The sequence below is a fragment of the Lagenorhynchus albirostris genome, chromosome 5 (assembly GCF_949774975.1).
Source record: "Lagenorhynchus albirostris chromosome 5, mLagAlb1.1, whole genome shotgun sequence".
Taxonomy (NCBI): Eukaryota; Metazoa; Chordata; class Mammalia; order Artiodactyla; family Delphinidae; genus Lagenorhynchus; species Lagenorhynchus albirostris.
Genome location: NC_083099.1, coordinates 58,323,863 through 58,350,137, shown reverse-complemented (window position 1 = coordinate 58,350,137; position 26,275 = coordinate 58,323,863). Strand labels below are relative to the sequence as shown.

Below are 26,275 nucleotides of genomic sequence, written 5' to 3'. Positions count from 1 at the left end.
GATCAAATAGGTTAAATATACAAAAGAAAACTAAGACTAGATGAGTTTGATGGTTTCAGAAAGTTATGACCAAAACATTCCAGGGTTTGGTGGTTAAAAGAATAAAGTAAATAAATTATGTTGTTATTTTTGGAAGTGGTAGTATAAGTCAGCTTCATTCTCATGTTTTTGTTGTTCTGGTGGTAAAAGTTCATTGAACATTTAAAATTTTGTTTTTGTTGAAAATAGCATAGCTTATTGGCAAAATTTAGAAGTATCATGAACTTATTAGAGATGTAAAATAAAAGACTACATGTTGTTGAATAGATGATTTTGAACATAAGCATAATTATAAAATAATTTTTCAAAAATGAAAAACACAATTTGATGCACATGTCAGAAGTTCATGGAATACAAAGAATTTTATTTTACCTACATGCCCACCTTACCCTGGCACTCAGTCTCTCAACTCAGGGGAACCTGTTAGCTTTTAAGTACCCTCCCAGATCTTTTATGCATACACTTGTTTAATTCTAAAACTTGCCCATTGCTAACTTTTTACTGAACTTTTGTTTTTCAGGTGTTCTTGCTGGTCATGACAACCGTGTCAGCTGTTTAGGTGTAACTGATGATGGCATGGCTGTGGCAACAGGGTCTTGGGACAGTTTTCTTAGAATCTGGAATTAACAGCACAAATTTTCTGTTCTCCACTGATACCTGGAGAAGTCAGTACTACAGCCTATAGCTGTGCAAAAGAATTTACCTTATATTTGCAGGTGAAGATTTTTCTATTATTATATACAAAAAGAAGCTTTCAGTAAACTACAAAACAAAAAAAGGTGAAAACAAGGTAAAGGTGCTTGCTGAGATCAGGACCAGTGTATTAATTTGAGGAGTTGAGCTAATTTAACCTTGATGAATTTTTGCTTGTACTGTCTAATTCTTTTTCTTTGTGTAGAACAGAATGTACACATTATAGCAGCCTATCATGTTTGAGAGTATGTGTTTGCATTTTTTAAGAACTACATTTTTAACCTTGTATACCTTAAAAAGTGTCATAGTTTTGAGTTTTATAGTGGAGGAACCAGGCACAGTAATAGATGGAAGTGATACCATTGATGTGTGTACTGATATTTGAAGCAAGTCCCCTTGTATTCCGACCATTTTGATCTAAAAGAGATCCTGGTTGCTTACTGTTTAAGAATGCTGACAGGCCTAGGTACCACTGAGGGGAGTCCTTGTGAATATCATTAGTTTCTGCAATATCCTCTGCCATCTTATCAATTTAAATTAGTGCTCATGTTTAGTCTTTTGAAGGGGACATAATCTGATGGCCAGGGAATAGAGATCTCACTCTGAAATTTTAGACATACATAAGAAACTCGTATTATATTAATTGGTAGATAGCAGTAATCACATGAGAATGGTTTCTTGTTATTTTAAAAAGCTGGTTATGATCAAATGACACTTAGGTAGCATTCGAAATAGCTGGGCTTTCCTATTGATTTCATATTCTAGAACTGAGTTTGTAAGGTGCACTCATTTCAGCAGATTGATGAACATTTGGACTGTCCTTGCATCTGAAAGATTTTTCCCAGTGTTCTCCATCAGTGTGTATCTAGGTAGGAAAAATAATGTGATGGCATTACGTTTTTCAAAGAAGTATAAAATCTAACCAGTCACCAGGTCTGACTAGTTATAATCATTAAGAAAGTTGCTTTATGAATTTGTTCACATAATATAAAATCTGAATTGATGTTAACTTTCCGTGCCTTCAAAAATTTAAAAAGCAGACATTCAAGCTTTTTGATCTTCTGTAATATTTCCTCCCATTAGCACAAAATATTGGTTTCTAAGTGGTTTTGCTTCAAAGGATACCAAGATCAAAAGAAGATTCTAAGAGCAGTTCTTGAAGGGGTCAGAGGAAAATACTAAGCAATTCCTCTGCTTGTCAGTGATATAATAATGTGTGTATTACTAGAACGGGCCCCCTTGAACTTAAACAGAGATCCTTGACCCTTGGATTTCTCTCTTAAAAATAATCTAAATGATTGACAGTAGAAGATTGTTAGTCTTCTTTGATGGTAAAGTCGTGGGGTTTTTCTGATGTAGAAGTGCATTGTGTTTTGTAACAGTAAACTGTCAGTAACTGTTGAGATAGGTCTGTTAACTTTTTATCACCTGTAACCCTAACCTAAATACTCCCAAATTTTACATGTAAATTTTCATTTTTATATTGTGGATGTGCTAATAAGTGCATCAACCATAATGAAATAAGTAACTGTTTTAAGATACTAAAAAGAATAAAATGGGAAAAGGAAGATTTATAGGACCAAAAAAACAGACTTGTAGATGGCAGGCATGAATGTATATTTATATACACATTCAAGATTTCTATGAGCTTTAGCTGTTAATGTTTGTGGACTATTTATATCACTTCATAAAGAGCAGCTCTTTGAGATAAGGCAAGAATACTTCAAAGGGACATATTCATATCCAAAAATAAAGAGGGGTGAGGGTTTACCATGTAGTTCAGCAATTTATTCCAAAATCCTCTTCAAGAGAGCACTTCTACCATGTGCAAAATAGCCTTATATATATAAAAAGAGAGTATCTCCTCTACTTTGAAAGTGGTTCTAGTAACAAGATACTTTAGTCAGAGGCACACAGACTATGAGAAGTCTGTGGTCTTCAAAATGTTAATAAAAGTGATTTAATGTTATTAAAGTTTTTGTAGATAGTTAAAAAGCAATTCCCATAATTAAATATGTATTAGGCAACTGAAAATTAACCACTACTACGGCTGTTATGACCGTATTATACATATGACCGAATGGTGACCTCATTACCACGTTAACTTACTACTTAAACCGTTGTTTAGTGATATGGGTTCCAGTTGCTCAATATTTGTTTCCTTGCAGTTTGAGTTCATCTGCTCATCTAATTCTTTTGTGCATAAGAACTTCCTAAAGTCAGTATAATTTGTAGAAGCACAGTACAGTTTGAATCTCAGTTTTTCAAAACTTAAAAAAAATATGGCCAAAAGTAGTTTTAAGGAATTTTATCAATATTGCAGTTCTGGTGCCTGATTTTTTTCTATTTACCTAAGAAACATTTAAACGTCATGCGCCTCAGTTAGGTTTATTTGTAGAGTCTTTAATCACTTCGTAAAGAACAGGTTTTTTTAAGATGTGGCAAGAATATTTTAAAGGCACATACGCTTTTCTAAAACAAAGTGGAGTGATTGCCATGTGCTTCAGCAAATCATCCCATAAACCTGCTCAAGCAAGCACTTTGTGCTCTCAGCAAGAACATCACCTCCACTTTGATGGACAGGCCTCAATTTTGGCAGCTATGCTATCAGAGATTTAGACTAAATATCCAAGATCCCTCCCTAGCTCGGATTTTTATAGTTGAGTCTGTGGTTACAACAGCATATTGAATTCCATCTTCAGAGAGGCAAAGATTTAGGCTTAATATTTCATGAGATACTTAAGTATCAAGAGATACTTAATTCTTCAAGAGAGCCTAGTAAGCCATCTCCTTATCTTAATTTAGACTCAGTTGAACTGATTAATACTGCATGATGATAGTAAACTAGTTTCCTAGACATAACGGAGGTAGCTGCTTCTGGAATATGTTAAGTAATTTTAAAGTTAACATATTGAAAGAGAAATGGATCTTGGCTTCTCCAGGTGACAAAGTGAAATTTTTATTGTTGCAAAAAAAAAAAATACTGTGCCAATATTATATAACTAACCTTCTCCAACACTTTTGATGTCTTAGATTTAGTAATATTATTAAGACTTTTAAAAATGAAGACATTCATGGAAATTTATGCTTGATCATTGGTGAATGTCTCACAGTTTAAAGTACAACAGTTGAATACTTGTGGCTTACCTGTTGATGTGTTTAAACGTTAATGGAAAGTGATTAAACAATCTCCCAAATGGGCCTATGATTTTAGTAATAAACATGTTCTTTCTAAAATCTTCACAGTGTGAGTCAGACTTAAAAACATTTTTAAATTAAGTACTATGTTCAGTTTCTAATTTCCCTTTTGCCACTGTGGAAAGCAAAATTTTAAAGCGTTTCTTACCTCCTGTTAGAATTTTTAAAACACCCACCAGTCAGACTATCTTGTGAGAAATGGTATCACAGTGAATAAAATTGGTATTTTAAATTAGGTTAAGTAGAATGTGAAGTACCCTTCATATTTACTAGTTTTTCTCCCATTGTTCATTGTAAGTTGCCTTAAATTCACTGATATATTTAAAAGTATTGGTTATAATAGGTACTCAGTAAAGTGGGCTGTAGTTGAATGTCTAAGCTAGCATTGTTTTAAAAAGTAATTTATTAATCAGAATGATGGTACACCTTGTGTTTAGCAAATTCGTTTGCATGTTGATAAAATTTCCTAAGTCTTTTTTCTTAAATCCAATTGATCCTACAAAATAGTTGATTAATGCAGCATATGAAAAAGCTGGTTATATGTTTCAACTGGTGTTAAATGTGCCTGACAAAATCTTACATCATACAGTATTTTTTAATTAATAGAACTTCAGTGATATACTTGGTAGATATTTCAAGCCTTTTCTGTGTCTTACACAATGGTGCTCTATCCTATTGTTTTCTCTTTTCAAAGAAGCATCTGAACACTTGCATTTGCATATTCTTATCCAAAGGCATTCATGTCTAAGTGGGTTTTTTAAGTTGATTAAAATGTTTTTCTTCACCTAGAATGGTTTCTACAACAGCTGTGGCCAACTGAATCTGAATGTCAGTAGTTTGTGGGAAAGGTGAATGTATTAGATTAAAGCTCTTAGAAAAAAGCTTTAAACCAAACTATGGACTTGTATCATGATTTAACAGTATTCTTGAATCTTTCTTGCAGTAATTTGTTCCTTTAGTTGTACAGTAGCTCTGTGAAATAATGTTGCTGTGAATTGATACTGTAATCAATAAAGTGCTTTTAACAGATTTCATGTAGCATGTTTTGATTTTTAGTAGAATTACTTTTAAGTCCCAGAACTAAACTCCAAGCCCAATAGTTCATGTTCAGTTCTAATTCCTTTATCTAAACATTGGTAATTATTTTCTTCATGAAAAATGAATGGGCTGCTGGAAGCAAGGAAGAGACTGGAGTGCCACTGACCTATTCTGTAGTACTGTGAATGTTAGCCTACTGTTAAAAGGCCACAGATTTTCATCAAAATGTCATTTTTTTCCCTTAAAGTTCCCTTAGGAAAAAGATGAGCAGGTCTCCCCAAGATAGCCATAAAAATCATTAAAAGATTAAAACTCACTAAATGCCAGTATAAATGCTACATTTATCAACTATCAGGCAAACATTTTATTTTCACCTTGCATACTTATAAAAAATCTAGTTTTGTAAAAAGTTGAAGGTTACACAAAGTTTATAAATAATCCTGCAAACATACATAGTAGACAGTCAAGGAAATGGGCAATAACTTTGAACGCCAACAGCTACAATTCTTTATAATTCATGGGCTTGGTCATAGGTGTACTTATTATCCCTAAGCATAAAGGCTGGGCTTCATTACTTTAGTGTCCCATTTCCAACACTCATATTTTCAAGCTTGATCAGGCGGAACTGGATTCAAACTAGTGATGAAAAACTTAGTATAAACTTACTATACGAGAATCACACTACACTACACTATTCTGTAGTTCCCAAACTTCAGCATGCATCAGATCACCTTGAGGGCTTGTTAAACCAGAGATTCCTGGTCCCCAAACCTAGTATTTGATTCAGTAGGTCTAGGATGAGACCCAAGAATGCAATTCTTCTTACAACTTCCCTAGTGTAGTGCTGCTGTTGACTGAGGGACTAAATTGTGAGAACCACTGTACTAATGAGGTGATACCAAACCACTATGCTATTTCAAAAGTTCAAGTACTTGCATATAAAGATTAAGACCCCCCCCCAAAAAAAGATTAAGGCCTTGAAATTGTAAACTTAATTAGCAGTACCCAGTCTTAGACATGTTTTTCATGTTGCAATTGTTACCTAATCCCACTTCTTGGTGGCTTGTATCATTTTTTGGTTATAAAGCAACAATATTAGCCATAAATGAATATTTATTTGAATTTGAATATTGCATTCTAATATCCGATTTGCATAAAAAATATTTTTGAAAGCCTTCTATGGCCTAAATATTTTCTCCTTAAAATATCCTGGAAAACAGTGTTGCACCTGTTGTGAAAAGACTGAATAGCATCCAGGAGCCTTAAAGGCAGAGAAAAAGAAGTACTGAGTATTAAAAGAAAAAAGCATGAAATGTTATCCCTCCCATGGAAAAGCAGCATAACCTATACTTGCCAAATGTGCTGTGTCTTCTGGGATTGTGCCTTTCTAACAAGCATCTAGGTGATGCTGATTTGGTGGTCCTCAAAACTACGTTTTGTGTAGCAAAGCCTTAGAATGTCAGTTTTTTAATGTTTCCATATAACTTTTCTATTAGTTTTTAACATAGAAACAAACAATACTTGAACTCATAAACATTTCATTAAGGTAAAAAACATAATTTTCAACCGTGACCTGTCAAATTCATACAATGTTTAAAAGCCACCCCGGGGGACAACCCAGCAGTATCCTTGGCAAATACTTTCTAAAGAACAGCATTTGTACATGACTGTAGCCACCCAAAATTCAGATCTCCCATATCTCTGGCTATTTTTATCACTTCAAACTTAACTCTTAAAACTGAGATAGAAAGCTTTCCTTACTGGAATCAGAGCTGAGGCTGGAAGTGTTTCTTGAGAAACATGAGAAAACTATTTAGACGCAAATACCTTTATAAGGACTCTATAATAACAAACCTATATACTGTTTTACATCAATTTTAATAGGAATAAAAGAGGGAGTAAAAACAGCATTATTAGTGGTTTACATACCTGCCAGGATGCGAAAGTGATTGTAACCTGCATAAATAATACACTCAAGAACATTCCACACTCCTTTGTGGTTAGAGCAGTGCAGTTTATAAAACAAAAATGTGACTATTCCCATTGAAATAGGCATCAAAAATTCGTTTTGAGAAAGAAGATGAAAGGAGCATTCTCTAACTCCTGGATGCCAGGAAGCAGAGTTTTTCAGAATCAAAAACAAAGAGAGCCCTAATTAAGAGCAAGGCCCCACCCCGCAGGGGTCAGAGAGTTGGTTCTTTAAACTAATTCATCATTTTCACATATCAAAGGATTTTTCTTTACCCAAAATTAAAACTAAAGAGACAACACTTTTCAGAAATGCACACACCCTGAGATAGATCAATACCAGGATCTACTCAAGGATTTGCTATTTAGGTATAGTTAGTATAATTCATATTTAAAGTCACTTCATAAAAATAACTGTCCCCATCTTCCAAGTTCCATCTTCTATCATGATCACCAAAGCAATCTCTATTGTTAAGATTCTTCTTCATCGCTTGAATGTAGAAACTGCTTAGTAAAATTCTCCAGCTCGTTTTCAAGTTGAACAGCTTTATTTCTAATTTAAAAAAATGAATAAAACACCAATCTAATCATAAAGGTCAATGAGAAAAAATGCATCCCATGCAAATCTTAAAAAAAAATCACTAGCCAGCTGTTGCTACATTTGTCTGAACTCACATCATCAACTGTTTTTAAAGCATTTATTATATGTGCTACTGTAACTTTGCAATAAACACAGAATCCAATGGCCAGAAGAAAGGTATACTGAGATAAAATCTTTAATAAGAATGAAAAGCCTAAGAGACAGTGGAGTCATATCACCTTACATGGGAGTTACATCCTAAGTCACATAAAGACATAATTGTTCTTGAATTCCCGTTAAGAATAAAGTGTAGAATAAGTGGTTTTATGTATACACAAAGTAGCTGGTAGATGTCAAAGGACCATAGTTACCAAAAATATTTTTTTTAAATATTAAAATTGTACTTGATGCAGCCAAATGTCCATAACAAGAGGGAAAACAATGTAAATTGACAGGGGAATGCAGGTTTGTATCTCCCATTCTCATACTCTGCCAGGGCACACACACATACTTAAATGAGTTTCTCTCTTTTCTTGGTCCTGTTTTGTTTGTTGCTGAGTGCATATGGTCAAGGTCATAAGTTAAATGTTCTTGTGAACTCCACTGTATATTTCTTCAAGTAATGCTCCTGAAGCATTAGTTAAGTTAAATTATATCTGAATGGCTAAAAGCCTAATTTAGTAACAAGGGAGATTCCAAATATTATGTTAATAATATTCTAAACTTATTATGTTAATATTATTCTAAACTTTCCTATTAGAAGAATTAGCAGATCAAAAATATTGATACTTATTCAAGTCAGTCCTGCCAAAATCTGAAAGCTACATAAGTACCAATAATCTATTTTATCAGTTATGGCTTTTTACTATAGCAAGATGAAAAATATTTAAAAACCTACCGAGGTTAAAAAAAAAATTTCTATTGGATATAGTTTCACCAAATTTGAAAAGCTGTATTTGGGATGACCTAACTTAAAATAGGAGCAATGGAATATGTGAAATTAACTTGGGTGTATTTGTGTGTGAGAAGTGATGCTGGGGTTTAAGTGATAGGCAGTCACCTTTTTCAGAGACCCTGAAATGGAGATGCAATGAGAATGTGACTGCTAAATCTTAATCTTTTCAGATTAAGATACCAGGGATGGACACTATCACAGGTGTTTTAAGTATAATGTCCCAAAATCCACGTCATAAGGACAGCCTCTCCAATTTGCAGGCGTTGCAAACTGTTTTTATATAGGCAACTGTATGTAGCATGTGCCCTGGTAAGTAGCAGCAGGAAGTAAATGATGCTTAATGATTCTACCAGACTTGTAGGTGAGCCAGCTAATGGGTAATAAAGCTGAAAGAACTGCCAAGAAGTATAGATCTCGTGGTGATACTTCTGGTCTTGACCCCCAAAGCACAATTTATTTAGACTCCAAAGAATCCATGGCAAATCATATTAAACCAGAATTCCACATTATATTAGGATATCTTGTTTACTTCCGTTGCTTCAAATTTAAGTATACCTAACAGTCCCCAATGAGAAGAAAAGCTATGGGTCTTGGATATGTAGGACTGAAAATTCATACTCATACTTTTAATTACAAAACTTCTGCTCTGAATAAGGACCAGTATAGCTTAACATAGAGCTATAAGCTTAGATCTAAAAAATTCCTTTAAATTCAGATTTGTTTTTTTTTGTTGTTCAAATTAGCTTTCATTGAAATTGCAAAATTACAATTAAGCCAATGCAGAAAGCCAAAAATTTTAACATAAATTTGCTAGTGATTTTACATAATTATATTTTGGTAATGAAACCAATAAATGTTCATATTATTAAGGACAAAAGGTTCAAATACCTTAAGCGCTTTGAATTGTTCTGTATTTTCTCCAGTTGATCTATCTCTTTGGATAATCTGGCAATTTCCTCTTCTAGATGTCTTTGTGTAATATCAACTTGTTGGCACAGGCGAGCAAAAGTGGTTGCCATTTCCCTTCAAATAAAAAATAATTTTATCAGCAGTCATGAATGTCTTTTAAAATGAATAAAATTTCATTTAAAGTTTATATTAAAAAAAGAGATCACAAGTTTAAAAAATTCCCAAAAATATAAGGTATCAAAGAACACGGCTAAGAATGGTATGAGGGAGGGTATGGCACTTATAAGCTTAATATGACTGTGGGCTTAATTTCATCTGGCCTCAAGACAAATGCTCAGTGGGTAATAACATTACTCTGCCATATTGCTGTAAATATGAATAAGCTATAAAAAGGCAAAGGATGGGTATATTTCTTCAGAAGCATAATAAGCCTTACTCTTGTCCCCTGCCTACAGAAATAAATTACTGAGAACAGGAAAGAAAATTTCATGAACTTCGGTGACAGTCAAAAATACTTTAAACTATAGCAACATTTAACCACATTTCTAGAACAAAAGGGCTGTATTTAATTTGTGTGCTAGTTAATATGTTAACTTTGGAAAATATATTTATATTTTTGCAACTTGGAGCATGCCTGGTAGGTGTGTACCACTGGAATTTGATGAACTGACTTGTTTTTCTCTGCAACTATTCTCCTGCGCATCTTCATCTTTCCCAGGGTCCTTTCCCCCTCCATTCTCTCCCTATCTGACCAAATACCAATATCAGACAAATGAAGCATCTTTTTATTTTAATATTTTATTACATTAATATTTAGCTAGTAGTATTATTATTATTTTAGCTAGTATTATTATTTTTAGCTAGTATTATTTTAACCGGAGTAATTATTTGAGGTTGCCTCCATTAGAGTGTAAAGTCCTCTAAGGAAGAATACAAGTTATCTTTAGCTTTTAATTTCCCATAAGTTCTAGAGTATTTATTGTCACACGGTAGGCAATTAATAAATGTTTGATGATGAAATGAATAGTAAGCTTCATTAATTCTGTTTTTATGAATGTGAGCCTCAGCTGATTTTGTTTGGAGGTCCAGTTTATCCTCATTAAAGAAAAAGATCTTAATATAAATAAATCAAAATTAACAGTTATATAAAATAGGAGCTCAATAAATATTTGGTAAATGAGTGAACTAATTCTGTGGTCTCAGTTCTGTGCTCCCATTGCTTCCATTCCCTATAGCTCTAACTTAACTAGGTTAGTACAGGCTCTGAACTTGTGTCTGAAACAGTTTAATCTCCCTGCAATTCTTGTCTCCTGAGTCTAAACCACTTTACACACCACACCACTGCAAAGTTATCTGTTCTAGAGCTAAATGTTAATGATATCACTCCCAGGGTTCCTAATTATCCAAACCTCAGTCCTAGTGTTAGGTTTATACTTCAATGGACCCCTTCTTATGTACACATCTGCCACACTGAAATTATCTCACGTTTCTGAACACATTCCTTTTCCCCCAACCTTCTTGCCTTTGGTTTGAGCTGTTTTCTCTGTCTTGCTCCTTCTATTCTGATGTTCAAGTCTCATCAGGCTACCTCTCCTCTAGGAAATCTTTGCTGATCCACTATCCTTCATGATTTCAGATTCTAGGGACTTCCCTGGTAGCAGAGTGGTTAAGAATCCGCCTGCCAATGCAGGGGACACGGGTTCGAGCCCTGGTTCGGGAAGATCCCACATGTCGTGGAGCAACTAAGCCCATGTGTCGCAACTACTGAGCCTGCGCTCTAGAGCCTGCGCGCCACAGCTACTGAAGCCTACGTGCCTAAGAGAAGCCACCACAGTGAGAAGCCCACGCACCGCAACAAAGGGTAGCCCCCCACTTGCCACAACTAGAGAAAGCCCACACACAGCAACGAAGACCCAATGCAGCCAATAAATAAATAAATAAATACATAAATACTCAATGCCATTTAAAAAAAAAAGATTCTAGAGCCTCACATTATGAAGCTCTCATTACTTTTCACTTTTCACCTTTTATTATAATTATGTACATGTTTCTTCTATTAAATTGCAATCATCTTTAGCTCAGAAAACTTTCTAATTCAGCTCTCAGGGGCACTCTAATACAGAATATTATGCATTGATTTGACTGGAGTTCTATATGTTTTTACTAAATCAATGAAACAAATATTTAAGATACATAAACTTGGTGGACCCAGGTATTTATTATTATAATAAAATTCTCTTGAGTTTTAAAAAATCATGCCTTTAAACCTACAAATCTGGGCTATAATAGTAAAAATAAATTACGTACCACCATGCATTTTGAGCCCACTTGTTTGGTATCGTTCTGTGTTTTCCACTTTGGTGGCAATTATAAAATGTGTTCATGTTGTGATAATTCTTTGAGCTGTACTCTTATTTATGCATTTCTGCATGTATGTCCTACTTCAGTAAAGCTTTAAAACAAAAATAGATGAATCTTGCAACTTACTGTTGTACTTGGTGGCTGCAGTTGGCGCTTGTGAAGCTAACAATCAGCTGCAGTTTTTCAGTTGCATAATTCACAAATTGCTGTTTAAAGGCTCTCTCTTTGGCACGGGTGGTCCAAGTCAGCCTTTCATAAAGATACAAAGCTCCATACATACTTAATGAAACAGATACGAGTTTCCAGCCTACAGTTTTCCAAATCTGTAAGATAAATTCACAGCTTACTTTGAGAAAGAAAAATACCACTAGGGAGATTGTACTAAAAGGCATTTTAGAAAACTCATTGGCTCCCTACAGGTCTTTGAGTCAGATCCTTTTTTTAAAAATGTATATTCCTTCTCTATGAGAAAATATGAAATTACCAGAAATCAAGTCGAAAAAAGGAGCAGCACATAAATACCAGGCAAGAACTTTTATAACCTGCCAGGCATTTGGTAAGTTGATTAAATGTATCTCAAAAAGGGATGTTAATTTAGGTCAAAGGTTTAAAAAACCAAAATGAACTGTATATAAAATAGTTAACTGGGAGTTCCCTGGCAGTCCAGTGGTTAAGACTGAATGCTTCCACTGCAGGGGGCACAGGTTCGATCCCTGGTTGGGGAACTAAGATCCCACATGCCGCGTGGTGTGGCCAAAAGAGAAAAAAGAAGAAAAAAAAGATAACCAACAAGGACCTACTGTATAGCACAGAAAACTATACTCAATATTTTGTAATAACCTATAAGGGGAAAGAATCTGAAAAAGAATAGAGATATATATATTTGTGTAACTAAATCATTTGCTGTACACCTGAAACACAACATTGTAAATCAACTATACGTCAATAAAAACAAACCAAAATAAACCTATGCTGTTAATGATATGAAAAAAACTTTTAGCATATAAGAACTACTACAAAAAATAATATTTAATACTTTAAGGCAGATCCCTTTGGTATTTGGAGAAGGCTAGATAAGGGACCTGGATCATTCCTGTTACTCCAATGCACAAATATTGTTTCTTCGTGTGCTGTGATGTAAAAGTAGGAAGTATTGTTTATGTTGTGGTAATCATTTCACAATATATACATACATTAAATCATGTCATACACCTAAAACTAATACTATTTTATATGTCAATTATATTTCAATTAAAATTTTTTTTTAATATTTATTTTTAAGATTAGACTTGTGAAACTCAATTCACTAATTTTAACTTACAACTTTTCATGTCATCTTATAGATCCTGGAAACTGAAGTAAATATATCTTTCTTTTCCTGATCTAGCAGGTAGCTTTGCAATAATTTCAATTTCAATTACACCAAAAAATACTGTTTCAAAAAAAAAGTTACTATTTCTTACCACTCCTCCAACAACAATGATGCCCATAGAAGTTCTAGACGTAAGAGAGGCTAATGCTGTTATTAAGGTAACCATGAGTTCTTCCTGTGACGCATTATCTGGTGTTGCTGGATTGGTAGGAGCAGTGGGAGTAGAAGCTAAAGATCTGGGAAGCTAATAAGGTTGGGGGGGGGGAAAGGATTAATTCAATTAAACCACTACAAATGGAAAAGTTACATTTACAAAATTCGACTGTATTCTCTTTTAAAATTACAGTAGTAAATCTACAAAAAGAATGACTCCAATTAATGAGTTTACCATAAATACATGAAGAAAATAAAAATGGTCTGAAAGTTATCTCCTGTGACATGGACCAATGATATCATGAAGAATGAATTTTCATAACATACAATGAGTCTACCTAAAACAACAAGCCTTCAACTCTCAAGTGAAATTAAAACTGTATATAAAAAAAAATTTTTTTACACCAAAAAAACAATCCTTAAAAAAAAACTGGACTTCAAATTTAACACCTTTTGAATTCCCTGGCGGTCCAGTGGTTAGGACTATACGCTTTCACTGCCGAGGGCCTGGGTTCAATCTCTGGTTGGGGAACTAAGATCCCACAAGCTACGTGGCCAAAAATAAAAAATAAAAATTAAAAATAAAAAAAAAATAAAAGCAAAGTTAAAATCTTTTACACTTCAAAATACACCATAAGAAAATTAAAAGGCAAGCTACAGACTAGAAAAACATACGTATTTGGAAATCATGTATCTGATAAAGACTTGTATGTATCTGGAATATATATAAAGAACTCCCACAAGTCGATAAGAAGCCAAATAACCTAATTTAAAAATGGACAAATGATTTGAATAGACATGTTACAAAATAAGATACACGAATAAGCACATGAAAAGATGTTCAAAATCATCAGTCATTAAGGAAATACAAATCAAAACTACAATGAGATACAACTTCACATTTGCCATAATAAAAAAGATGATAACAGGTCTTGATGAGCATGTGGAGAAAGGGAACCTTAATACATTGCTGGTGGGAATGTAAAATGGTGCAGCTGCTTTGGAAAACAGTTTAGCAGTTCCTCAGAAAGTTAAACATGGAGTTACCATCTGGTCCAGCTATTTCACTCCTAGACATATATACTCAAGAGGAATGAAAACAGATGTCCATATAAAAACAGTCTATGAGTATTTAAAACATCATTACTCATAATAGCCAAAAAGTACAAACAACTCAAATGTCCATCAATTGGTGAATGGATAAATAAAATGTGTGATATCCATAATGGGATATTATTCATCCAAAAAAAGAAATGGAGTATTGATACATGCTACAACATTCATATACCATGATGACAAACCTTGAGAACATCATGCTAAGTGAAAGTAGCCAGTCACAAAAGGCCACATTTTGTGTGATTCCATTGATATGAAATGTCCTGAAGGGTAAAAATGATAGCTAGAGAAACCTGACTAGCAGTAGGGCTGGAGGTGGAAATGACAACTGACTGCAAATGGGCACAAGGGTAGCCTTTGGGGTGACAGACATGTTCTAAAACTGGATTGTGGCGATGGTTTTACAACTCTGTAAGTTTTCTGAAAATTTATTGAATTGAGGGACTTCCCTGGTGGCGTAGTGGTTAAGAATCCGCCTGCCAATGCAGGGTACACAGGTTCGAGCCCTGGTCCAGGAAGATCCCACATGCCGCGGAGCAGCTAAGCTCATGTGCCACAACTACTGAGCCTGCGCCCTAAAGCCCATGAGCCACAACTACTGAGCCCATGTGCCTAGGGCCTGTGCTCCGCAGCATGAGAAGCCACCACAATGAGAAGCCCAAGCACCGCAACGAAGAGTAGCCCCCGCTCGCTGCAACTAGAGAAAGCCCACGCACAGCAATGAAGACCCAACGCAGCCAAAAAGAAAAATAAAATTAATTAATTAAAAAAATTATTGAATTGATAAATTCAAAAAAGTTTTTAAAAAGAGACTCTAAACTGGTAGAATCAGATACATACCTGTATAGTACAGCAATAACCACCTAATAAAAAGCCTACTCAAAAAAAAAATATATAGATAGATATATATATACCTGAAAGATAGGCTCTGATAATCCTAGAAGCACCCGCTGAGCATTTGTAGGACCCAAGAAACGATGGACAAGGGAGGACCAGCCCAAGGAAAAATGAAATACAATATCCTCTTGAAAATCTGAACATAACTTGTGACAATTTAGGTCATAGCTGAGATCAAATTTCTTGCAAGGAATCAGTGTATGTAGTTTATTCTGTATACCAGCTGGAAGTAATGGCTTCAAATTTTCTAGAAAGAACCGAATTATGATATTTTAGTTAACAACAGTAAATAATATTTTATAAAATATCTAAAGGATTTTATAATAAATCTTTTAACAACAACATAAAGAAAAAACTACACACGAACTTGCAGACATAAATATTACCAATAATTTCTTGCTGGGATTGAAGCATTGAAGCATTGACTTCATTGGTGCACCGATCAGCCAAATTTCTTCCCATTCCATCTTCTATGTGCTTATTTAACTCCTGTTAACAATGGTAAATGTCCACGTTATTTTTTCCTCTAGAATATATGCAGATTTTATTAAAATGTCAAAAAAGTAGTAAACACTAAAATGATCTTATTCTTTTCTAAGATGATAATTCTTCTGTGTACTTTATAGTTTAGATTTATTACAAGAGTGCACAGGAGATGTAATAGTTTAATCATGTACTGATTGCCATGAAGACACTAAAATGGCCAAACCACTAAAGAGTGGAATAAGAGTCAGAATAAGATAAGGAAACTGTATCTGAATAACATTTAACTACAATTTAACTTACATTTTTATATACTTTCAATACACTTGGAGTAGGATGAAACTCAGAACAAAATTCATCAACCAAAACAGAGAGTCGACAAATTTCATCTGTCATTGCACATGAAACCTAAAAATATTAAAATATCAGAATTAAAATATTTAAACAAGATTACCAGCTACTCAAAAAAATTAAATTGAAAAAACTTAAATATTCCTTTAAGGTAACAGATACCATTTCTAGCATTATCAAAAGTATTTCCATTCCCAGATATTATAATCACAAAGCTAATGTTACCCACCTTATTTGCAACCTCCTCTGTAACCTCCCTGATTTTTTTCTTAACATCCAGTGTTAAAAGGTTCATCTGGTTTCGGATAAAGTCCAGTCTATCAATTTGGTCTTCCCTCTCTTCTATTGAATAAACCCTATTATAGTATGAAAAGTAATTAATATTCAGGGTGTATTAAAGTCCCAAAGAAATTAAGTACAAACACTCACTTATATATTGAACCGTTAGCATGATAGAAGAAAAAAAAATCTTGTATTTCAACATCTAAAAGGATTCAAATAATATTTCACTTATAAAATGTTTTACAGATGATTGGATATAAACTGTCTCTCTGCTCATGTGGTACCTGAATCCCACAAAGGATTAATAAGGATGCTAACTCTCCACCCATTTCATAGATATGAACAGTCAAAACAGAACTAACTCAATATTAAGTCTACTTAATAAACAGGGGCCAGTAAACAGCACTCTGCAAGCCCAATCCAGCCATCTGCTAGTTTCTGTTAAAGTTTTCTTGGAACACAGCCACAAGCATTCATGAACCTATTGTGTATATGGCTGCTTTTGCTCTAAAACCGCAGAACTGAGTAGTTGCCAAAGAGACAGTATAGCCTACAAAGCCTAGAATATTTACTATCTGCTAAAATTTGTCAACCCCTGGATGATATAGGAAAATAAAAGCCTGAGATCCTTTTAAGATCATCTTTCCCAAGACATCTGTTCCCAAGGCATGATTATACGAACCACCCTCAAATCACATCTTTTTTGTGCTACGTTTATTTCAATGTCCTATATTTTTATAAAAATTAAGGTCAATCCAGTGGACGAATACTTACTTTGGCTACCATAATAAAGCAACTGAGCTCACTATACAGAAACAGTGTGCATAGGGCCAGAGATCAGAATCTGGGTTCTGATCCTTGAGTTTTATATGCTGCAAATTCTCTAATGTTGTACATAATGCATTCCTGCTAAAGTGTCAAAATTAGGCAACAGACCTAGATATGAGTGGAGTTTTGTTCTCAGCAAGATCAAATACATTTAAAATCCCCAATTTTATATCTTGGATTTAATCTTAGATTCTTTATATCTTCCCATTGATTGGCTTAAGCCCACTTAAAGGTCCAATTGAGGCTTAACATCATTATGCTTATAACATCTAATAACATCTTAATCTCTGTTTCAAGTATACCAAGTTTGTGAGAACTACCCTCTTCTTCGACTAGTGTTGGCACTTTCGTGTATTCATTTTCATCATTACAAGGTAATAAATGGAAAAATATACTGCAATATAGTATGACATATAGAGTAATGCTTACCAAATTCACTTTCTGGCTGGCAGGTAGTATCACCTTGTTTGTTTACCAGCTGATATAAAACCACAACTGGCATAAAGGAGTGATTTCAAGGTTTCAATGTATGAATACATGAAAGATGAGTGATAGGTTGAATGTAAAAAGAGGGTCACCTGTTTTGGACTTCGAGAAATTCTGCTGGAAGAAATGGTTCTTTCACTGCTTTAAAGACATTTAAAGCCACTGAACATTTTAAAATCACAGCTCACACACGAGAATACTGAGATCCAGGGGATGTAAATGATGTATTTGTTCAAGGTTGTAAAAAAAATATTTATAGTTTCAAATATTCATTAAAAAACATGCAAGTAGGCATCAGCTAAACCTGCAAGGTTGATGTTAGTGTGAAAGGTATTTAATAATATAAAAATTTTAAACCTTAGTCTAAAGAATTCATATTGACACAAAAATAATTTTGCAATAAAATGAATTCATACCTTTTCTCTGCTGCTGCCACGTTTATTGAATCCATTATGTTTTTCACCGTTTCTAGTATCTGTTTAGCTCTGATAGTGTGCTGTTCAAACTTTGTTTTCACTGCTGACTGCGAGATACACTCCTGCGAGGGGCCCAAGCCATAACACATTACTGTAATTCCATCCCAACGTTTTCAGGAATTTAAACACAAAAACTTGCTGTTTGTAATGTTAACCAAAACAGACATAAGGATAGAAAATAAATGGATGACAAACACAACTTAAAATTATAAAGGTAAAAAAAAATGTCAAAAATTTAAAAGTTAAAAGGCTTTAACAGCAAGTTCACAGCTTTGTGTAATTTTACACAGTAATGTGCAATGGCTCTTTGACTATATTATTTTTTTAAATAAATAAAAAAGGGTGCTATTTTCAATGTTAAAAAAGGTTTCCTATTAGGATTACTAATTTTATTTGGATCACCTTTAATCTACTTCTAGTCCATCTATCTTGATTTTTCTCATATTTGCAATGAAAACCTCATGAAGTTCTTAAGCCATGAAATAGAATTCTACATTGAAACAAATGAACGATACGATTCACATAAAGTTAGTAAAAAGGACTTCTACAGATTAAAGCTTGAACAAATTGAAAAATACTATTTAACAGCAAACAACCTAAGTAATATTTTAAATTGTTTATAGAAAAATATCTAAAGCTATTTCTAAGATAATCCCATTATTGTCATTGGACTATATAGTGTGTGCATATAGGTCAGAATGATGCCTTATCTCATGTTTCACTTTCACTAACTGTAGCTCACAACTTACTAACAGTTGTACAAATCAATTAGTGTTTCATGACCTGTGTTTTTTACACAGAGAATACATCAGAATGCACCACATATGATGATGGATATTTCTTTTGTGAAATTTTGTTTCAGTTTCAATATATGTGCATATTACTTGTTATTTAAAACATTTACTGTGATTCATCATTTAAGTGCTAGCAAAATTATTAAATTAAAATTGGCCTTTCACTTTTACATCATAGAAAAGTCAAATTCTGTACTGACATAACATTTGAAAACAACCGCAAGTGTAGAGAAATACTATCTGGTCTTTGAACAACCAAGAACACTCATCTGGGTCACGACATCAAATGAGGGATATACTCCCCAACTCTCCAATATTTCCATGAATTCATCTTCTTGAACTTAATATAAAACCAGTACAAATTGTGGTAATTACTTCTGAAAGTAATTACTATCCTTTATCAAAATAAATAGCTTTTAAGCTTTAAAAGGTAGTCACTTAATACACTAGCACTATATTTGTTATGGTGAAATCATTAGTATATTATATATTCATTCAGTGTTCTATTTATAATCTATGCTGAGCCGTCACATCTCTAAAATGATTATTTCACTAAGACAGAAGAGACTTTTAAATTCTCTCTTTGGTATTTTTTTGAGGTATAGAAAACAAAGCAGATTCATTTCTTTAGCTATAGGGCACATGAGGGTAATTCATTTAGTTAACAGTTTATGTCTTAACTCAGAGCCCATTACTTTTTTTCAGTGCATAGTCTTACTTTTGCTCATTGTCAAGCTCATTTATACATCACTCAATTATCACTAATCCTGAAGAGATTACTAATAAGAAGTTACAGTATTCCTGTTCTGTATATGCCAAAGCAGAAGCCACCAATAACTACAATATATTAAACATTTAAAGTGCAAACTGCTTATTTTTTTTCAAACTGCTTATTTTTTAATGACCAAAACTAAGTTATGATTTTACTTTAAATAACTATCTCATAAATTGCCAAATTAACCATCACAAAAACTATAATAAAAGAATAAAAATATTTTTAAAAGAAAAAAAAGTTAAAAGAAATTCTGTTCCTCGATGAAGCAGATCTAGATATCAGCAATGAAGACCCCAAATTTGTAGATAACAGCACAGTATTAGAGCTAGACTAGAGAAAAAGAAAAAACCTCCAAAAGTTATTAGGCAATATACAAGTTATTCCTTGATTCAAAAATATACATTGGTGAATAAGTATAAAGAAGAAAACAGGCAATCTTTTTCTAATTAAAAAGTATCCCACACTGACGTTCCCGCTGATCAGAAAAATATCAGAAGTCAACTGCAAAAGGAATACTCTATTCCAAACTAAGTATAGGGAATGCTAATTTATTTTTTTAAATATTTATTTATTTGGCTGCACCAGGTCTTAGTTGCAGCATGTGGGATCTAGTTCCCTGACCAGGGATTGACCCCGGGCCCCCTGCATTGGGCGCACTGAGTCTTAGCCACTGGACCACTGGGGAAGTCCCAGGGAATGCTAATTTAAATAAAGGTTCTTTACTGAACAGTTTCTCAGAGCCCTTTATATACTAATATACTTATGAATCTCCATGGGAGACATATATAGCATGCAGCAGTTCCCAGACTTATTTTATCAGGAACTCTAATTTTCCAAGGAGAAATTTAAAATACTACACCAGACAATTTAAATTCCATCTTGTCAGAGTATCCTGTAGGCTGTTTTAAAACTTATTAAAGATTTAGAACCAAAACAATAATCACATCTCAATTATGATCATCTTCTGATTTTCTAATAACATCTACAGAAAACAGCTGATGATTTAGTCATATGTAGTTACAAATTTGTAAATATTAATATTTATGTGTAATTAAGACATACAGGGCTTCCCTGGTGGCACAGTGGTTGAGAGTCCGCCTGCCGATGCAGGGGACAGGGGTTTGTGCCCCGGTCCGGGAGGATCCCACATGCCGCGGAGCGGCTGGGCCTGTGAGCCATGGCCGCTGAGCCTGCGCGTCCAGAACCTGTGCTCCGCAATGGGAGAGGCCACAACAGTGAGAGGCCCGCGTACCGCAAAGAACAAAAACAAAAACAAAAACATAAACCAGCTTGTCAAGTCCCCTTGATAAAAGACCCTAAATACCCAATAACATGCTATTTACCACTCTCAATGTATTATTTTGAAATATCTTAAACTGACAGGAAAATTGCAAGAAAGAACACCAAGGTACAATATACCTTTCAAGTAAATATACCAAATGTTAACATTCAGCTTTGTTTACCTTTCCTTCTCTCTCTCCATGCAGATCTATATAGGTAAGTCTATATAGATATTCATCTTTATACATACCTGTATATATTTCTTCCTGAACAATCTGACAGTTCATTGTAACCACCACAGCCTTACTACTAAATATATTAACATGTGTCTCCTAAGAATGGGGACATTTTCCTATACAACCACAAAACAATTACTGTATTCAGAACTTTTATCACCAGGACAATACTATTAACCTAACATACAGTCCATTTCCAAATTTCACCAGTTGTCCCAGGAATGTCCTTCACAACAAATTCACTGACACAAAACTATTAAGAATAGTTAATGGTCAAATATTTGGGCAAAAAAATTTTAGATTTCTAAACTGTGTTCAGAATATACACCTGTCCAAATATAGGTTGAAAACAAGAAAACATATGAATAGAATTAACATTGATTTTCTTGATTGATTTTATTTAATTTCCAAGCCTTATTTAACTTGGTACCCTGAAAGTTCATAATATTCAGCTTCTTTTAAACCAAATGAATCTCAAGAGGTCCATGGCAAAGATCAGACTGTTTGATAAAATGATTAACTTGGTACAGTTTTTCTTTATACAAAAATCATCTTATAAGACTACACACACAATATTGAATTCTAAAAACAGAGAAAATGTGTATAAAGGCCACATTTGTGATCACAATGCAAAAAAAATCAAGAAAAGTTAGATGATAATAATCAAAACATCTGAATTTTAGTAACTCCTGTATTGAATAGGAAATGCCAAAAGCTATCATTAAAAATTAATCAACAATGAAACTGGATACTGAAACCTATAGAATACATCCAAAGCTACACTCACAGACAAATTCATGGCCCTAAATTCTTTCTTAAAGACCAAAAAGCAAAAAACAATCCCACTTATATAATGAAAGCAGAAACTTTGTGTAAAGATTAACATAGAATTTAATGAATAAAACCCCAAAAATACTATGTATCAACTGATAAATTAACCAAAGTCTTTGGAGGAAAAGCAAAGCAATCAGATCATTGGTAAATCCAATTAAGGTTTAAAATACACAGATATTTCTTGTATCCTTTATCTATCTATATATACATATAAGTATAGATATAGAAAAGGAATATAAAATTTTTTTAAATGAACAATTTTATACTAAATCATAAATTCTCAGAAATGCACCAATTTATAGGAAATCATAAATTACCAAAATTAGTTTTAAAAGTAACAAATTTCAGCTTTGGCAAAAGTTGAAAAGAGTTGTCAGTGCAGTTATCAAAAAAAGGTCTGGCCATCCAGACAAAATTTTTTGCCACCTGATTATTTCTTTAGGTAAATTCAAATAATTTCTAGCTGATTCTCATTTTACATCATAGTTTTAAACAAAAATTTCAAACTCTAAAGCCTAACATTCTCCACAACTTCATGTAAAAGCTCTTGCTCATAAACAGTTTTTTCCATATATAATTTTTAGATGCTCAAATGAACTTTTACAATAAAAAAGTGAAATGCCAAGTTTCTTCTAAAAACATTAAAAAGAATAGTTCCTAAGTCTGCCTGATTATTGCAATCACTCAGGGAACTTTAAATATATAACAGATTCCTAGGTCCATCCTAGCCCTACTGGATTAGTCTCTGAGATGAGTCAGGAGTCTGCAGTTCTCTAAAGTACCTCATGTGTTTCTCATCATCAGCCGGGTTTGAAAACCAGTGCTCTACAGCACATCTTTTATTCTTCTCATTCCCACCTCTTCAAGGAGATATTCTGGGAAATCAAATGCTGTACCAGGAACCAATATGAAAGAGGTATAAATGTATAACTGAACAATATATGATTTGGTAGGAGAAATCAATGACAAACACACATGCACACAAACACACAGGAAGAAAGAAAAGCTCAATAAATAAGAAAAGACAAGGGAAACAATGATATGCTCCCCAATTATTTTCTCCATGGATGAAATGACTATAACCAGTAAGAGTGAGGAGAGCATTGAATCTCTTGTGAAAGCAAAAGGGAAAGAAGATAAACAATGGTCTTTGAGTAACTGGGATATCATATATCCTATAGCTTAGTTTGACAAGACACCTACTGATATCCCAGGGACCTCTGATATCCCAGGGGCCTGAGAATGGGTTTTCTTAAACACCTTGTCTTTATCTACCTAATGGTCTTTCTTCCTCTCACCAAATTAAAAATAGGGGATAGTGAGCAAATGGTTAATTTTAAAAATTCTGCCAAGTACATTCAACATTTATGTCCTTACTATTAAGACAGTTACTACTTATAAGGAAGAATAATTACCGATGGAAGTTTTTTTTCATTTCTGAAGTATTTGTGTTCATCTGCCGATGAGAAGGAGATATGCAATCTAATAAGCACAACTAAGAGCTAAATTAGAGTCAAGAAGATTAACAGCTAGAGAATTTTTCAGTCAATGTAGAAAGTTTTAATGTCTCTGAATAAAACACCTACACCAAAACATAAGAGTATCTTCCCTCCCCAGTGCTGCACACACATTATCTATTCATGCACCTCAGCAGTTTAGATTCCTAAAATACAGGACCTATATCTTAATTATTTTTGTATTCATTTATTCAGGACATTTGGCATAAAACATGGAGAATTAACAGGTGACAATACAGTTTAGAAATGTAATTAACTTTTGTCCAATGACATTAACTATGTTCTATCAAAAAAAAAATCTTCATTTTGCTCTATTATCCATTCCAACAGCAATTACATTTCTTTAATCTTGTGCCTGACTATTGAATATAGAATATTTTACCCACTGAACAACAAAATATTAGAAACTAGTGTCTCATTTAAACACAAATACATTAAAGAAAAAGAATAGGAAGAAATTACAATCTTTAATTTTCCATTCTTATAGATCATCCACTTTGCAGGGACTTTCTTTCTTCCAACTTTCCTCGTTTTACTTGCTGTGTCAGAAACTACACTAAATAACACCAAAGGTTACTGACAAAGGTAAGTAGTGAAAACAGAAGATTATGCTCACTCTCCAACCAATGCTACGGTTTTACATTAGTCAGTACATTCACAAAATTCCTACCTCAAAGATTTGTTCAAAATTCTGAAACTCCTGCAATCTCGCCTGAAATCCTTCTGCAAGTGCCCCACCTGTAATATTTAGGTGAAGATTTTAAAACCTAGTATATAGCAAGATAAGATTTCTAGCATGCTATTTTTATAATCTATTTGTATTTCAAAAGGATGAAATAATGAATACATACCACCTTCTGGCATCCCCTGGGCTTTGTGCTTTCTAGCACTAAGAACTTCCTTTGCAGAAACAAAAAAGATACGATTCCGTGCTTCTAAAGGATCCACAACTTTGAGCTCCTCCACCAAGAAATGTAGGCATCTTTCCATGTGCTGTCTGCGTACCTAGAGAAAAACAGGGTATTAAAAGAATTCTAATAATTAAACAAATATAACAGTTACTGGCCTATACTAAACTCCACTTATAGTGATATTGTTACTATATGATATGGTAACAGTTGTCTTATACGTAACAAATCCAAAAATTCTAATAAATGAAGTTTGATACTTGCTGACAGGAAATCTTCCTCTTAACTCAATGATTCTTCCTTGAACATTTAATTTAAAATTCTGATGGACCATCAAATACTACACAACCATTAAGAAACATACTGTAGACAAACATTAGTGTTTAATGGCATGAGGAAAGGTTCCTAGTTCTGTATTAAGGGTATATGATGTGTACATATATTTATGTAAATTAATAGGTGGCATGCAGGCAATACCCACAAAACTAGGTGGCATTTTAATTTCTTCCTTAAGCTTTTATTTTCCAAATTTTCTACAGTGAAGCTATTAATACCTTTAAAATCAGAAATTAAGTGCTACAATAAATTTGCTATAATGAAGTTATCTTTATTTGAAATCAGAACATAGATGGTATATTTTTCTTCTAAAAAACACTGGGGGGACTTCCCTGGTGGTCCACTGGGTAAGACTTCACGCTCCCTATGCACGGGGCCCAGGTTCAATCCCTGATTGGGTAGCTAGATCCCACACGCATGCTGCAACTAAGAGTTAGCAGGCCACAACTAAGAAGCCTGCATGCTGCAACTAAAAGGTCCCACATGCTGGAACGAAGATCCCACAAGCTGCAAATAAGACCCAGAGCAGCCTAAATAAATAAATTAAAATAAATATTAAAAAAAAAACTAAACGGAATTAAAATTGGGGAGAATGCATTAGCTAGGGATTGGAGCTCTAACTTTAGGTTTAACAATAGCACTTGGGTACCTAAATTAGGAAGAAGGATTGGGAGTTAGTTAGGGTTTAGTACCAGCCTTTAGCATTATGGCTATGATAAGAGATCTCCATGTTAAGACTTAATAAAATTAAGCTAAATAGGAATGGAGAAGAACAATCTGTGGGTGATATTTCCTAATTCTCTGATGATTAAATGAGACCCCAATTTGAAAGAGTATGATTATAAAGCAAGAGTTAATAACAACAGGATATAAATCATCATATTAAGCAAAATTTCCATTTGGGGGGTGAGGGGAAGAATGAAAGCAAATAATCTAACATGTGAATAGTGATGGGATAGTGTAAATTTCATTTTTTAATGCATTTTCTAAGTTTTTTTAATAATAAACACATACTACTATTAAAATCAGAAAAAGTAGTATCAAGCAAATTAAATATTATTTGTAGACCAAATACCAGATTCTCTACTCTTTTTAAAATGAAGTTTCTAAAACCACCAGCATGACTAAAATGAAAAACAAAAAATACCAAGTGTTGGCAAGGATATAAATCACGTGGAACTCTCAATCTGGTGGTGGGAATATAAACTGGTATGAGCACTTCAGAAAACACTTGGGCTGTATTTATTAAAACAGCATATTCTTGGGAATTCCCTGGTAGTTCAGTGGTTAGGACTCTTTTGTTTTCACTGCCAAGGGGGCGAGTTCAATCCCTGGTCAGGGAACTAAGATCCTGGTAAGCCATGTGGTGAGGCCAAAAAACAAACAATAAACCCCCAGCATATTCTTAA

The 26,275-nt window shown here is 33.7% G+C and overlaps 2 protein-coding genes across 5 annotated transcripts in view; one reads left to right on the top strand and one right to left on the bottom strand.

The window, feature by feature from the left end:
- The window catches only part of GNB4 (G protein subunit beta 4), a 59,392-nt gene extending 57,531 nt beyond the window's left edge, over positions 1-1,861 (top strand). For both annotated transcript variants that reach the window (XM_060150043.1, XM_060150042.1), the window contains one exon: positions 560-1,861. In XM_060150043.1, the coding sequence (XP_060006026.1) occupies positions 560-666 (107 nt within the window). In that variant the 3' untranslated portion in view covers positions 667-1,861. The remainder of the gene's footprint in view (positions 1-559) is intronic.
- A 3,447-nt stretch (positions 1,862-5,308) lies between these two features.
- Positions 5,309-26,275, bottom strand: part of MFN1 (mitofusin 1) — a 34,282-nt gene continuing 13,315 nt past the window's right edge. For all 3 annotated transcript variants that reach the window (XM_060150039.1, XM_060150040.1, XM_060150041.1), the window contains exons 8-18: positions 24,474-24,627; positions 24,293-24,360; positions 18,126-18,247; positions 16,343-16,469; positions 16,066-16,170; positions 15,666-15,768; positions 15,297-15,526; positions 13,205-13,357; positions 11,868-12,064; positions 9,360-9,494; positions 5,309-7,489 (exon numbers count right to left, since the gene is read on the bottom strand). In XM_060150039.1, the coding sequence (XP_060006022.1) occupies positions 7,408-7,489; positions 9,360-9,494; positions 11,868-12,064; positions 13,205-13,357; positions 15,297-15,526; positions 15,666-15,768; positions 16,066-16,170; positions 16,343-16,469; positions 18,126-18,247; positions 24,293-24,360; positions 24,474-24,627 (1,476 nt within the window). In that variant the 3' untranslated portion in view covers positions 5,309-7,407. The remainder of the gene's footprint in view (positions 7,490-9,359; positions 9,495-11,867; positions 12,065-13,204; positions 13,358-15,296; positions 15,527-15,665; positions 15,769-16,065; positions 16,171-16,342; positions 16,470-18,125; positions 18,248-24,292; positions 24,361-24,473; positions 24,628-26,275) is intronic.